Genomic DNA, 15,459 nt, shown 5'->3' on the forward strand with positions numbered 1-15,459 from the left:
CTTCTAAGTGCTCCCTGCCTCTAGATTTGCCCAACTCCATTGCATCCTACCTCTGCTGCCAGATCCAATTACTGTTCTGCATAAAACTGCCCAACACTTTCAAGACAATTTACTGAGCATGGCAGTCAAGATCTTCGTGATCTATGCTTCTTTTTGCATTTCTTAATGTAGGTCAAAAGCACCGTGCACGTCAGTCTCATTGAATTTAAATCACACTCTCTCCCCTGTGTCTCTGTGCAAACTGTTTCCTTTGCTTGGCATAGCCTCCTGATTAACTTTTATTCATCCTCCCAGACTCAGTTCAGAAATCACTGTCTTCAGATGCTTCCTCTGTCCTGCTCACTGAGGGCCCTCCCAGGGCATCCTTTGCATATCTGTATCAGGGCCCTGTTTCACCATGTTATAATTGCTCTTTCTCTCTCTCTTTCTAACCAGATGGGGACTATTATCTTCTCTTTGGAATTGCTGGTCTCTCCATAGTGTCTGATATGTTGTAGGTGCTCAGTAAATATTTGATAAATCATGGAATAAGAAAGGAAATTATCAGGGAGGATCTTACCTTGCTTCCAGACCCACTTCAGCATACTCAAAAAGAAAATACATCTCAATGGGAAAAGAGAAATTTAGGGCTAAAATGAAGAAGATTGGTGGTTATATAAAGTTGCCACCACTAGGTACTATAGGAGAAGGATCCATTTGACAATTAAATCATTCTTCAACAAATATTTCCTGAGCAAATGCCACAAATCAAGCATAATTTTAGCCACTGGGATTATTATAGCAAGGAAGAAGATGCAGTCTTGGTTCTGTGGAGTTTGCATTCCCCTGGGGCTGTAGCAGGGCAATTTTATCTAAGCTCCTACTATATCCCATGCACAGAGCTAGGTGGGGGTAGGGATGGGGTACAAAGACATAAGAAATATTATCTATCCCTTCAAAAAGCCAATGACCTAATGGGGAATCCAAAAGTATATACAAGTACACACACTACAAAGCAGAATATGTGATCAATTCAGAAACGTTTTCACTCAGTCAACAAACAGTATTGAGCTTCTGTATTACATAACAGCTGTACATGACAACAAATATGGCTCTTGCCTACAAGGTACTTCCAGTATAAGAGAAAAAGACATATTTTAAAAATCTCATAAATAAATATGTATTAAGTACATTAAGTACTGACATAACAGACAAAATACCAGGAACTATGACAGTGGATAATTTGGGAAATCTTTCCTGAGGAAGTACGGAATGCTGCGAGAACACAGAGACAAGAAAGACCAGGTTAATTTAGGCTAGTTTCCTAGAGGAATGGGTATTTGAATGAGCCTTAAATAATACAGAGGTGGAGGGGAGGGGCATGCCCGGCAAAGGGAAAGCATCAGTAAAGGCATCAATGTGGGAAAGTACAAGGTGGTCCCGTGTGACTGAGGAAAGAGTGACTAGGGCATCAAAAGGGACGGTGAGGAAAAGATGTTAAGGGAAAAGCGCCGAGAGATAGACTGAAGCCGCTATACATGAGTTTAGATTTTATTTTCTAAGTTAGTGATTCCCCTAAGCAATAGGCAGATCCACTGATTTAGAATCTCAGAGGGAATTTTGTGGGTAAAACGAAGATGGGCCATTGCATGGAGTTGCCACCAGAGGGTACCACAGGAGAAGGTCAATCTGAGAAATTATTGAGCACATCCCCCTGTACCAACTATATATTTTAAAAGTTCTTCAGGCGATTATGATGTTTACTCAGTCAGTCTTAGGGGCCACTGCTCTACTCGTATACAATGGAGATCCATCAGAGGCTTTTGAGCGGGATAGAAACATGATCAACCCCATATTTTAGAAAATATAACTCTGGGTACAGAATGGAAAGGGTAGAAGGTCACATACAGGGAAATTTCAGTAGGCTATTGCAATAGGACAGGATAGAGATGAGTAGTCATGGAATAGGGCACCCACTATGGGGTAAAAGAAGACAACCATGAGATAATTTTCAGAGGCAGAACCAACAGTACTTGGTGACCAACTGAATATGGGACTACAAGAGAAAAGGGAGGGAAAATATGAAGATCTTAGGCCTGGGTGACTAACAACATGATAATATGATAGAATGATATTATAGCCACCGCCAGGAATGGGGAACACAGGAGAAAGAACAGCTTTGTCTGGGGAACTAAGAGAAGTTTGGTTTTGAACCCAATGACTGGTGTGACCTAACACGGCTAATACCGGGGCTCAGAACTGGCTCCTGTATTCTTTTCACTTTAAGCACCTTTTCTGAGTATATGAATTGTAATTTTTAAGAAGTTTTTCTTCTGCTCCTTGCATCATCTATGTCTGTTATTGTCTATGGCTTTTCATGCTGAAGCTTTCCTTGATTGTCCAGGGATCTTTTGTTGTAGAGTCCAGGTAACTAAGCTGAACCTGGGCTTTAAGAGGTAAGAGAACGATCTAAAGTGTCTGTATCTAAGATCCTTGCATTAGTAAGGTTTCTTGAAAGAAACAAAACCAGTAGAAGATAGATAGACAGACAGATAGATAGGTAAGGATATATCTATATCAATATCTGTATATCTATATCTATATCTATATCTATATCTATATCTATATCTATATCTATATCTATATCTATATCTATGAAGAGAGAAACAGACTTACTATGACAAATTGGCTCATGTGGTTATGGAGCCTGAAAAGTCCCATTATCTACCATCTACCATCTGGATGGTAGAGACCCAGGCAAGTTGGTAGTGTCATTCGGTCCTAGTCCAAAGGCCTGAGAAGCAGGGGAGCCAATGGTTTAAATCCCAGTCCTACGGCTAGAGAAGATGAGATGAGATGTCCCCACTCAAGCAGGCAGGCAGGAAGCAAAAAAGGGAGAATTCCTCCTTCTCTGCCTTTTGTCTCATTCAGACCCTCAAAGGATACCCACTCATGCAGAGAAATCCTCTGTGAGGAGGCGACCTTTGCTAAGGGACATGTATAAAGTGAGGAAACAAGGCACGTGACTATCTGGAGGAAGAGTGGTCCTGACAGAGGCTCCATCTAGTGCAAAGGCCTGAGGCAGAGCTCAGTGTTCAAAGAAGAGTAAGGAGGCTACGAGTCTGGGAGGACAACGAAGTCTGACAATTAAGTTTGCAAACTCATCCTAGAAAAAGTGCTACATACCTCATTGCTGAGTATCACTATGGTCACCTTCGAAGTACTCCCCTTGGGAAGCTATGCGCCACCGATGCCAGTGCCTAGTCCACCCTTCAAAGCAACTTTGGAACTCTTTTTCTGGAATGGACATCAGAGCTGTCATCGTATTACCCTTGATGTCCTGAATGTCATCAAAATGTCTTCCTTTCAATTTTCCCTTTCTCTTCGGGTAAGACAGAAGTCACTGGGGTAGTAGGAGGGTGTTCCAATACAGTGATTTGTTTACTGGCTAAAAACTCCCTCACAGACAGTGCCATGTGAGCTGGTATATTGTCATGATACAAGAGCCATGAATTGTTGGCGAAAAGTTCAGGTCGTCTAACTTTTTCACGCAGCCTTTTCAGCACTTCCAAGTAGTAAACTTGGTTAACTGTTTGTCCAGTTGGTACAAATTCATAATGAATAATCCCTCTGATATCAAAAAAGGTTAGCAATATGATTGCAACAAAGTTCATGATCTTAATTGTCAGAACTGGTAAGTGGAAGGAAGAGCAGAAGGATTTAATTCTGGAGTGGTCACTGGGGCCATGATAGAGATGATATCAAATTTGATTCTAATTAGGTGTAATTCGCAGCCCTTGAAGGGTTTTGAGCAGAGGAGTGACATGATCTGACTTATGATTATAAAGGATCATTCTGGCTGCTGTGTTGAGAATAGTGTATAGGAGGCTATTTGTAGGAGAACAAGTGTGGAAAGAGGGAGGCCAATCAGAAAGCAATTTAAATAGTCCAGGTGAGAGCTGACGGTGAGGTGGTGACAAACTAGGGTAGAAGCAGTGGAAGTGGTAAGAAGTGATTCATTTCTAGATAAATTTAAATCTACAGCTAACAGGATTGGCTGACAAACTGAATGTAGGGTATGTGAGAGGAAGGTAAGTCAAGATTGACTTCTAAGATATTTGGTCTGACAACTAGTGCCATTTACTAAAGCGGGGAATAGTGGAAGAAGAGTAGGCATGGAGGGGTATGCAGGAACTGGACATATTAAGTTTGATGCCCATTAAACATCCAAATGGACATCGATTAGACAGATAGCTAACGAGAGTTTATGGGCGAAATGAGAGCTGGGTCTATAAATTTGGGAAATACCTGTGTACAGATGCTGTTGAAAGTCATAGGAGTAGATGAGATCACCCAGTTAGTGAGGAAGGATAGCGAAGAGGAGAGATTGGGAAGAGAAAAAGATCCAGCTGAGGAACCTGAGAAGAGGCCAGTGAAGAAGGGGAAAGCCAAGAGAGTGGATACCTAGGACCAGGCTGCTGTGGGGTCAGTAAGATGAAGACTGAGAAATGACCATGAGATGAGACTGTGGTCGTCACTGATGACTTCAACAAGAATGGATTCAGTGGAGTGATGAGGATTAAAGCTTCAATGTAGTAGATTCAAGCAGCAATGGAAGTGATGAAGTGAAAACGGGAGCAGAGAAGTTGGGTGGCAGCAGTGAAAGAATGTTGAGTCAAGGAAAGTTCTGTTCAGGTTTTTTTGTTTGTTTTAAATGGGAGCTATTCTAGTATGTTTGTGTGCTGACAAGAAGAATCCCCTAACAAGTGAAAAACTGATGGTGCAGGAGAGAGAGGAATAATTGCAGGAGCAAAGTCCCTAAGAGAGGACAAGGAAGCTCCTGGGCAAGTCAGGGAGATACACAGGAGCACAAACAGCACCTCCATTTCTATGGGAGGGGAGGCAGGTTATGCTGTAAAGCTACAGGAAGGTTGACAGATTTAGTGGTTGGAAGGTGTGGGCATTGTCTTTCTGCCTATTTCTATTTTCTCCATGAAACAATAGGCAAGGAGGTCAACCTGAAGTGAGGATTTTGGGGATGGTGTTGATTTGGAGAGAAGGTAAGTGGAAGGATTAGTTGACTCCAGGACTGTAGGAGGGCTGGGCAGTGGTGAGGGCCTGCTTGAGATTTTTGCTATATGTGAAATGATCTTCAAAGTCAAACCTTTGATCATGTTTTTCTCCTCTTTCTACAATCCAGCCCCTCTCCAGGACCGAGGGCAACATCTTACTACAATTAGTCAACACATCAGTCTGCCCATTATTAATTAATTTATAATGCATTAACATACATTACCATTCACTCATTCATTTCATCATGTTTATTGAGTGCCAGGCACCATTTTAGACACTGGGGTGACAGAAGTGAACAGAACAAAATCTCTGACCTCGGGGAACTTATCTTCCATATCCTAAAAGATATAAGCCCTCCTACAGTATCAGGATTTGTTAAGAAAAAAAAATTCCATGGACATTTAGATATAGCATTACTGTTTTATAGGCCCCAAAGCAAAAGGTTTTCATTAACTATGAGGACAGTTTATTATTTTTTGGTGTATTGGCCACAATCACTTATAATTTTCATTCTGTATAATTTTATCTCTCTAATAGATTTTGAAAAAGGCATTTATTGAGTGCCTAGCTGCTTTTGTATTGTGTTAGATTTAAGAGCAGCTGTGCTTTCTCAATATGTATTGCATTGTCAGAAGCAACAGCACATTATTTTTTGAGCTTTCAATGATGATTCCTCATTTTACTCTTTCCATTATACATTTTTAAAATTGATTTTAAAAAGATATGAGCCCTCATCTTTGGTAAAGAAAAAATCCTCAGTGAAAACCAATTAGGATGTAGAAGTTTCCATATTTAAGTACCCAGACCTGGAATCACTTAAATCCTTAGAAACAATACCAAGGCCCCACAAGAGATTGGGCGCAGCATAGGAGTTACGGATGTGAAACCTGCCTCAGGGAAGGTTTCTTTCTGCGTCTTTCTTTCTTTCCCACTAGTGTGCTGGGCTGGCTCCATGGAATCCAGCCAAGTGCAGCAGATAGAAGAGTAATTTGCTGGAATTTTTGTTTGTAGTGTCAGAGCAAGGATTCATCATTATATCTAGAAGAGCATGAATTAATTGACAATCATAACAAAACAAGGTCATTCCATCCAAATTCTCAGGACTGCATTAACCCTAGAAGATACAACTTCCTTTGAACTTATGAATATATCCAAAGGCAAATAGAGCATATACTAAAAGGGCTTATTAACTGACTGCATCTCCTCATTTCTCTTCCTTTCTTTCTTTCGGATCTGTTTTGGCCTTTTCTTTTTTTATTTCCTTCTCTTTGTTCACTAACTTTCATCTGCTTTCCATTTTTAACGAAATAAAGTCTCCTAGAACCACTGGTTCAGGAAGCCACTGTTTGATAGTAACCAGTGGTCACTGGGACTCTAGGAAGAAAGCTGGCTTTAATTGAAATCAGGTTTCCTTCTGACTCTGGACATGTAGGTGCAAGAAGAAGAGTGGAGTGGGAGCATGAACTGTGAGGTTCCTACTGGAAGAGATTTGGGGCCTCTATTAGTGACCTCAGACTTCATAGCTCTATTACAAAGAACGAGAACAGAGCGCTTACCTACGGTCCGAGTGGGGTGGGAATCAAGAATGGAGTGAATGAGCTTTGCATTCTATTTCTTTGCATTAACAGATACTTCTTACCTATTGTTTCAAACAGGGCATATATTGGAACATGACAGTTGTTTTAGTTTAACTATTATACAAGTAGCATGTTCCCATGCCATATCCCTCTTTGTGCGGTAGGTGTCAGCCTCACACAGCCTTTCTCATCCTAAATCCCTATTCATAAGAAAATGACCCTCTTACTTACCCTTTCTCTGGCTAAAAGAATCAATTTCTTCCCATCTTAAGCATCCAAAACAACAGGAAACAGTCACCCAGATATTGGAAATAGTTGTAGTAAAGTATTTGGAAAATGACCAAACTGGGAACTGTGTGAAGGGGTGGCAAATGTTGGAAGTGGTGTGAAGGGCAGATTAAGTCCTATGGGTCTCACTGAACAGATATTAAGTGTTGGTTTCAAGGTGGGTCTCTAAAAGACACAGTTATGACTCCAACTCAAGAAGAGGTGGAAGTGGCCTTATCAAAGGAGTCTTCTGTTTCTTTCAGACAAAGGAAGTCGAGGCATCAGCAAGTAGCTATAGTGTCCTGGGGAAAGCTGTCAATGTAAACCGTTGATATCTTGCTTGTCCATGAATAGGGTAAGTGTCAGGTCTTTGACCTCAGGTAAGACACTTCTCTGAGCCTCTGCTTTCTAATCTTTACGACAAAAAAATATAACTGCCTTATCTACCCAAGATGTTTAGTGAGAAGGAAAAAAATTAGGATGTTGTGCATAAAACAGTTTGTAAATGGCAAAGCATTGTTTAAATGTAGAAAGTAGAATGAAAGCTATAAAAGCAAATGTAGAATAGTAAAACCGAATTCAGTGCTCAAAGTTTAAGAAACTTCAGTTAATAATTCCTACAGATTTTTTTCAACATGTTACACCAAGACTTTTCTTTCTCTTCTGTGTTCAACATTAGTTATGTGGAATTTTGACACACTTACGGTTTATTTCACAAAAAGATCCCAACCTGAAAAGAGCCATATAATATGAATAAATGGTCCTGTTGAAGGAAGGGAGAGTCCTTTCCTAGCTTTTACTTTGTACCATTAATAGACAGTCATAATCCACTTGCAAAACTCCAAGTGCTAAAGAAATAGAAATACTAATCTTCAACACCTTTCCTTTTCAATTTGTTATGTTTAGTACCACTACATCCCAAGAATGTATTTGATCCCATAACCCTCTGTAGCTTCTTAATTCATAAATTGAGATGGCTAAAGCTTACCATATTGTAGTCGGTTTCCACTGGTTTGGGCAAGAGACTTCAAATTCATCCCATTCATGTTCTATCTCATATTAAATCTACATAATTTAAATTAGAAATACAAATATTACTGAAAGAACTTATGTTTGAAAAGCAGAAAGATTATTTGTTTTATACTTCGATGATGAAATTTGAGAAGTCTTCAAATTAGATTATTTAAAAATTAATCCATCAATTTTTCCATCATTGCTTTCTAATGTTGTCAGGAAAGGCCAGGGGCAATTCAAAATATTTCATTTCCCATGACTCATCCCCTCCCATGGAGTTTTGTGCTATATTCCTTGCCTTGTCTTTTTTTTTTTTTTTTTTTTTTTTTTTTGCTGAGGCTTTCAATTTACAGTATCTTGAACTGGAAGACAAGAAAGGGTTGAACTTTCACTCTTTGAAATCTCTTAATTGCTGAGTGGTCAAGGAGCAAAGTGGAAAAGACTGCTGATTGGACTTTACCCCCATTTGGAAAAACCTTTACTACAATAGCTCAACCACCCCCGTTTTAAGAAATCAAGTATTTATTTTCCTTAAAATCCAAAATCTTTTGGAATATTTTCTAAAAACATTGAGGTCTAACCTTCTGTACGTAGTGGTCAGCTTGGGGAACTTTATTTTTTAGACTTGCTTTAAAATCAAGTACTTTTACATAGTATACTTAATACAGATTCAAAATACTTTTATTTTAGATTTATAGTGCTGTCTGCTATATTGTTTCTTGCTGATTTTTCAAAATACTTTGCAATTATAAATAGACATCATTACTCTGATGCTTAAGGCAGCAGTTTCTGGGTGAAATTCTTCAGGGAAGCCGATATCAATATGGTCATAAGTAAATCATCTCTTAACATCAACAATCTGCTTCATGATCAGAGAGATGCTGATAACTCCCCATCCCTTCCTGGTCTGCCTTTCCAATAATTTATAGATGCAGAAAACGTCAGGAGCTGGGAAAGGCCCCATTCCACCCCATGGTGTCTTTCTTTCCTGGGACCAGGGTGAGAGTCATTTTGTTCCTGATTCAGCTAACACTAAATAAGAGCTGTGAACAGTGAGACTTCCACCTCTTCCTAGTGATTTTGTTCCCACTATACTCCACAGCTCAGGATTATATTAAATGAACCTCTTTTCCATTTTTCTTAATTCTTTCCGTCGCGCATCTCCACCGGTGGATCTCCTCCTTTCAGAAACTTGAAGATAATGTCCCTTCAACCTTCTCTCCGGTATCCTCAAATGATCCAGACATAAATATTTTAGTACAGTCACTGGTGTCCTTCTGATGGTATAAAACCATCTACACAACTTGTCCCTTATTTATAAAGCTCACAAATGCCGTATGACCTGTAAGGCTATACTAGCTAATGAACTCTCCGGGAACAGTTGACAGGGAAGGATTTTACTTCCACTTCTTCCAAGAAGATGGAGAAAAAGAGACGATTACAAAGAGAAATATTTTAACGCATCTTCTCAGTGATCTTTGGGGGCTGGGTGGTAATATTTAAATTGAAGAGGCGGGAGGAGACGGAGTGAGGATGGAGAGGAATGGACGGAGTGAGGGCGGAGCTAGCTCAGCACATATAAAGCACACGCGAAAAGGGAAGCACGTTCGTGTTTGCCAGAGCCACTCTCCTGCAACCAAGATAGATGCGGCAGTCTGTGCGGTGAGCACGGAGATTGGAAGAGGAAAACAAGGACAAGAAGACAAGCGAGACAAGATATCTGGAAAAACCGGAAGGCAGAAGATAGGGAGAGGAAAAGAAACCCACAGCAGGTGGAAACAAGATCCTGAGCAAACCGGTTGGGTCCACAGTTGTTTTCCTGCAAGAGAAGGAAAGTAGCGGAGGATTGCCTTTTTACCCTTCAGTTAATGAAAAGTACTTTTATCCTCGTAAAAGAAAAGGCTAAAAGGGACGTGAAAATCTGTTTTCTTAGAGGAAGAGCTAGGGAAAATCCAGATGATCTCTTTTTGAAGTATCTGAAATAAGCCACTGCCTGGTACATATTGCAGAACCATCCTGTTTTCTGAAGCTCTACATCCCTTCCAGGAGAATTCCAGCCGGAATAGCTGGTACAGTTTTATTTTTCTATTTAAGTATCTAGTTCTTTCCCTCCCCTTTAACACTTTCCTTGTTTGTAAGCACAAGTGACAAGAAAGTGTCAATACAGAAATATTTTCAGCTTTTACTTTCTTGTGTATTTTTTAAAAGGGTGGAGAGTGCTCCTTATTTTGGAAAGGACATTTTAATTTGAAAGGCTCTCTCTCTAAACACCCGTGCACATTTAGAAATAGAGATACATTTCAGAGGTTGAAATCCTACTGAGAAAGATGGAAAAAGGAGCCAGGCACCGAAACAACGCTGAAAAGAATCACCCAGGTGGGAGCCAGTCGGAGACCAGCCCTGATACTGGGTCCGGAGGAGGCGGAGTAGCCCTGAAGAAAGAAATTGGATTGGTCAGTGCTTGTGGTATCATTGTAGGTGAGTCCAATGCCTTTCCCCACCGACCACTCCTTTCCACCTCTGGTGGTCCTCTTGTGGAACCTTAATCCCTCTAAAATACTATTTGTGCTCCCTACTCCCTTAGAAAAGGATTGTCAGTCACTTGTGCTATAACCTACCCCTGCTGGTCAAGTTTAAGAGGTATGAGGAGTGGTTGGTGTATGTTATACATCTCTTCCTCCAAACCAGGCTGAACAGTTCTGTCCAGTGTTCATAGAATGGAGCAAATAGGGATCACACACCTGACTGATGGAAACATTGCCTGGGAGCTTGTGGAAAAAAATACAGGTCTCCTGGCACCCCACTTGAAGATTCGGCTTCAGTAGGCTCAAGGTAGGGCTAAGGAGCCTGAAGTTTTAACAAGCTCGTAGGCAACCATCTCCTCAGCAGGCTCTGGACTAGCTTTTGAGACATATTTAGTAAATATTTTGTTATTTTATGTTATATGGAAAGAAACGATGGGACTAGGGGATATGTAATAAAAATAGCTACAACTGTGATAATAATACCTTGCCTTTTTATAGCTTTTCCACTTTATGCAGCACTTTGTGAAGTAGATGTGACAGGGCTCTTATTCCCATTTTACAGATGAGGAGATAAGGAAGAAAAGAAGAGATGGATTGTGCCTTTCTGTAAATGTATAATTTGTAGTTTCTCCAGTTGCCTAGTGAAGTCCACCTATCTCCAAACGTGCAAAGAAAACCCTGTGAGGTTCTTGAAGGGAACTGGGAGTAACTAGAATGTGGAGTCAAGGAGGAACTGCTGGGTAAATGTGTCCCAGCTGGGAAGTTTGAAGCTGGGGAGCCTAGGTGTCCCTGAGAGTGCCATTGCAGGCCACTCCAACCCCCTAACTCTACTCCACACAGCAAGGGATCCCAAATATGGCTCCATCCCCAGAAACACATCCTTCTCTTTCCAGAGAGGCCCTGGAGATGAGTTGGCAATGACACATACTATCCTCACTTGAGAGGGTGAGAGTTTCTCCTGTTGTCTTTGGCAGAGGGCTTTACCTTCTCCCCATAGTAAGGGGAGCAGGACGGTCAGGCTGGATATGCTTGCGTCATCTCTTCAGAGTTCTTTTTGAAAGTTTATTGTGTCCTACTGCCCACAAACCAGTTTCTCTGGATGACCCCATGGTCCATGTGGTAGCACAGGGACATTTCTGGCACCTGTGCAATAGTGACACTGGAGAACACCCTTGAAATCAAATAAAATCAGTACAGTATTCAGATAATCCTCTTCACCTCTACACCCAGACTTCAGTGATAATGTTATCTCAACTCGGTTTTTAAAATAGAATCCCATTTCATCTAATTCTCTGACTCTGGGAGGTTCTCTAAGCATCTACAGTTTTAAGAAAGGTAATGTTATTTTTAAAAATTATAGTTGTGATCTGAATCTCTCATTACCTTTTTTTTTTTTTTTTGCCTCTCTTTCATTTCAATTGCTTTTAAAAAATGAGATCAGCAAAGTACTCAATATGTACAGCACATGCCAATTTAAGGTCTATAAATAGCCCAGAGCCTGTTACCTCTTTCGCTAGTTTGACGAGAGGATTAAGCATTTTCCTCCCTTTGGGAAGATTCTGATTCATACACAGATGCACAACCCACATACACACAAGCACAACCTCCTTCTTCCTTGCTCACCTACCCCTACATATGTGCAGGTTTTCAAGGGTAGAGGATATTTTCCTATATACTGAGGTTGTTTTGTCTCTTCAACATTTTTCTAAGACTAAGAAGAAATGGGAGGTATAAAAAGTACTACATTTCGTAGAAGCTCATAAAATTTATTCACAATCATCATTGATGATCTAAAGTAGACATAACAGGTGCTGCAGGAATATAAAATGAACTAATAGAAGACTTATGCCCTCGAGTTACTTATAATCTGACTGGGGAGATGAGATTCATATGCATTAAACAGAGAACATTGAAAATGAATGATGTGGTGAGTTGTGTAAGAGGTAAAGGAGGGCAAATTTAGGGAAGCACTAAGAGGGAGAGGTTCTCACCCAGAACTAGATTAAGAAGCGTCTTGAAGGATGTGGAGAAAGACAGAGTAGAGAAGATGATTTGGGGAGATTTTGTGGGTAACAGGACAATGACTAAACTGTTATTTGCTTGAGCAAAAAAAAAAAAAAAAAAAAAAATGTGTCTTATACATCTCTGAGTCTTTAGTGTTTAGCAGTCTGCCTGACACAGAACAATCACTGAAATGATTGTTGAATTTTATTGACTCTTGAACAAAAATCTGAAGACAGTAGTACTAAGAAGTATTTATCTGAAGGGCTGTTGGGTACCTGGCTTGAAAATCGTTAAGCTAGGAATAACTTCATCAACCTGGACCATTAGGTTGTTCCATTCTCTGTTTCTTTCTTCTTCTTTTTTTCTTTTCTTGTTAAGGGCTGCACTTTTATTAAAAATCAAGCAAACATCTTCAACATATCAAATGCTTTCATTTACCCTTCTGTCTGTAGGCAATGACCACAACTATACAGACCCAACACAACAAAAGCAGTTAACACAGGGTCATTTAGTTGTAGGTATATATTAATAGTTAAGTGGCCAGAGAGAGAACCTGTGACGCCGCTGGCTGCCTAGTCGAGCCCCACAAGTGTCCTCAACACTGGATTCAGAGAGCTGATTCAGTTAGTTCACCTGCAGTGTTGATCCGGGCCAAAGACCCAGGGGTCTTTAAACGTGTATAAAACAGAATTACAGATCAGAATGCCAATTTACCTGCAGGGCTCCCGTTTTCATTTTTTAACATCACCTTTGCTCTAATCTAAATAGGCTATTGCGCTCCATGTACTTGGCTAAGGAAACCTGTTGGCAACAGACGAACTTAGATTTCTCCATGAATGTGGAGTTCTTCCTCCTACCTCCAAACCTAAAGAGAGTGTGAAGGAGCAGCAAAATCCATTTATTAATGATTCCAAAGCTACTGTTAATAGTCATCAGTATGAAACTTTTATTGTTTGGCAGACGTCCTATTACCTAACATGCAATATCTTATTTATCCCTCACAATAACCCCGTGTAGTAGACACTTATTAACCCTTCCTCCAGATAAGGAAATAGAGGCTCAGAGGGATAAGCAACATGGTGAAGGTCACACAGCTGAAAAGTTTTGAAGTCAAGATTCAAACCTAGAGCTTGTCTGAATCCTGAATCGAATTCTTAAGCATTATTTGCTGCTCTATTTTTATGTCCTGAAAGGGGTGTTTTCCTTTAGACCCGGGGCAGAGGTCTTTATTCGTTTTTATAGATGAAGCAGTTAGCGTTGTATTCCTGGAGGAAGTGTCCCAGTGTAACGGGGAGTTGGGCAAGCAGCTGGGGTGGAAGAAGGTAATGTTCCTGGTGCAACTTCTGGAAGACTTGCAGGGGAGCCTGAGGTATGTCAGCTCAGCTACTACAGGATCTGGCCAGCACAGACCATGTTCCCATTAACTCGCCCACATGCACACCTTTCCTTTAGGGATCAGTGGTCTTCCCAGCCATGGAAGAGGGGCCAGAGTTCCTGGCTGTTTAGGTTATTTTATACCAGTTAAATATTTAGGTACATACCCAGAATCTAGATCTGAAGGCACCAGGCTGGCTGCAGAGCCTAAGAAAAATATTCATAATATGTCAGACCATTTTGTTTTTAGCACAATGTGTGTTCATGGGGAAACTTGCTTTATTTGTTGCAGAGCCATACTTGATACAGGTCTAGCTACTAGACCACACTATCTCAACTAAAAAAATGTTTAAAAACAGTATTTATTGAGCGCTAACTAAATGCCAGTTTCTGTGCTATATACAATATAAACTCCTTATATATAGTATTTTATTTAATCCTGACCCAATCCCATGGAAGTAGATATTATAACTATCACTATCTGTATTTTAAACATCACAGAGATGGTAGGTAATTTGCCCAGGGTCACACAACTGATTAGTGAGGTGGTCCTGACTCCATGGCCAAAACAATTAGCCATTCCCCACTTCTAATTGGTAACCAGGAGAGGAGGGAAAGACACTGGTGTACATTGTGTAGTGGGGAAGTGGCCATGGAGGGCCATCATCCTGAGGTTGGAGTCTGGAAAGACCATGGATATCTGATACTGAAAAATTTGGGGGAAAACTTTTTTTAGGGCTATTTGTCAACAAAGAAGTGTGGCTATAGTTATAACCATATTGAAATGACAGTGGCTGATTTGGAAAATTTTCAAGTCCAATAGATTTTCAGATCCATGTGTTTTACACCACTTTAGAAGATTTTGCATTTTAGTGTCTAATATGATATATTAGCTTTCTAATCCCCTAAATGTCTATTGACTGTTAACCGAGGGATAGACTGTGAAAATTGCTTCTTGAGTTTATACTTCAATTATTGTTTTTAATACATGGAGAGATTAGGATTTGGTTCATTCAGGATGAAAACACGTTTAAAACTCTCATTATTCTTAAAGAAAACTCTGAGACACAGGCCAACTGGGAGGCTTGTGAAAACAAATACATCTTGGTGAATAGAGAAAGGCTATACCCAGCAGTGTAATAAAAACAATAAGTAGATACCACTTACTGAACAGTACTATGCGCCAAATACATTGTACCTGATCAGTGCTTCATGAATATTCTCATCTAATCCCATGAAATAAGTACTGTTATTAAAAGGAAGGATTTGAATGAATAAGTAACTGGGCAATGGCAAAGCCAGGATTCTACCCAAGTCGTTAAACTCTGAAGCCACTGGGCTTAATCAAAATGCTCCACAGCATGGAGCTCAGAGCGGCTGGGACCAGGGATCCTGTCGCATGCTTCCTACACCAGGGACCAGGGAGCTCAAGGAGCAATCTGGTTGAGCCTGCAACTGACAGGGCTACAGTATGTTCTCTCAAAGAGCAGAGTTATGCAGAATGAGTGACTAGCGGGAGATGCATAGGGTTAGGGAAAGAAAATAGGAATCCAGCAGGTAAAAAATTCTGTCCAAGAAACAGAACCAAACAACGCATTTTATTTAGAACAACAACAACAAAACACCCTGTACCCAGATCAGATGCC

General features: G+C 40.4%; 1 protein-coding gene across 1 annotated transcript in view; it reads left to right on the forward strand.

Moving 5' to 3' along the window:
• Positions 1 to 9,513: 9,513 nt before the first annotated feature.
• Positions 9,514 to 15,459, forward strand: part of SLC7A8 (solute carrier family 7 member 8) — a 49,190-nt gene continuing 43,244 nt past the window's right edge. The window contains exon 1 of the mRNA XM_088797016.1: positions 9,514 to 10,388. Coding sequence (XP_088653142.1) covers positions 10,238 to 10,388 — 151 coding nt within the window. The 5' untranslated portion in view covers positions 9,514 to 10,237. The remainder of the gene's footprint in view (positions 10,389 to 15,459) is intronic.

Source organism: Rhinolophus sinicus, chromosome 3, assembly GCF_057876585.1.
Source record: "Rhinolophus sinicus isolate RSI-liver-muscle chromosome 3, RSI-T2T, whole genome shotgun sequence".
Taxonomy (NCBI): domain Eukaryota; kingdom Metazoa; phylum Chordata; class Mammalia; order Chiroptera; family Rhinolophidae; genus Rhinolophus; species Rhinolophus sinicus.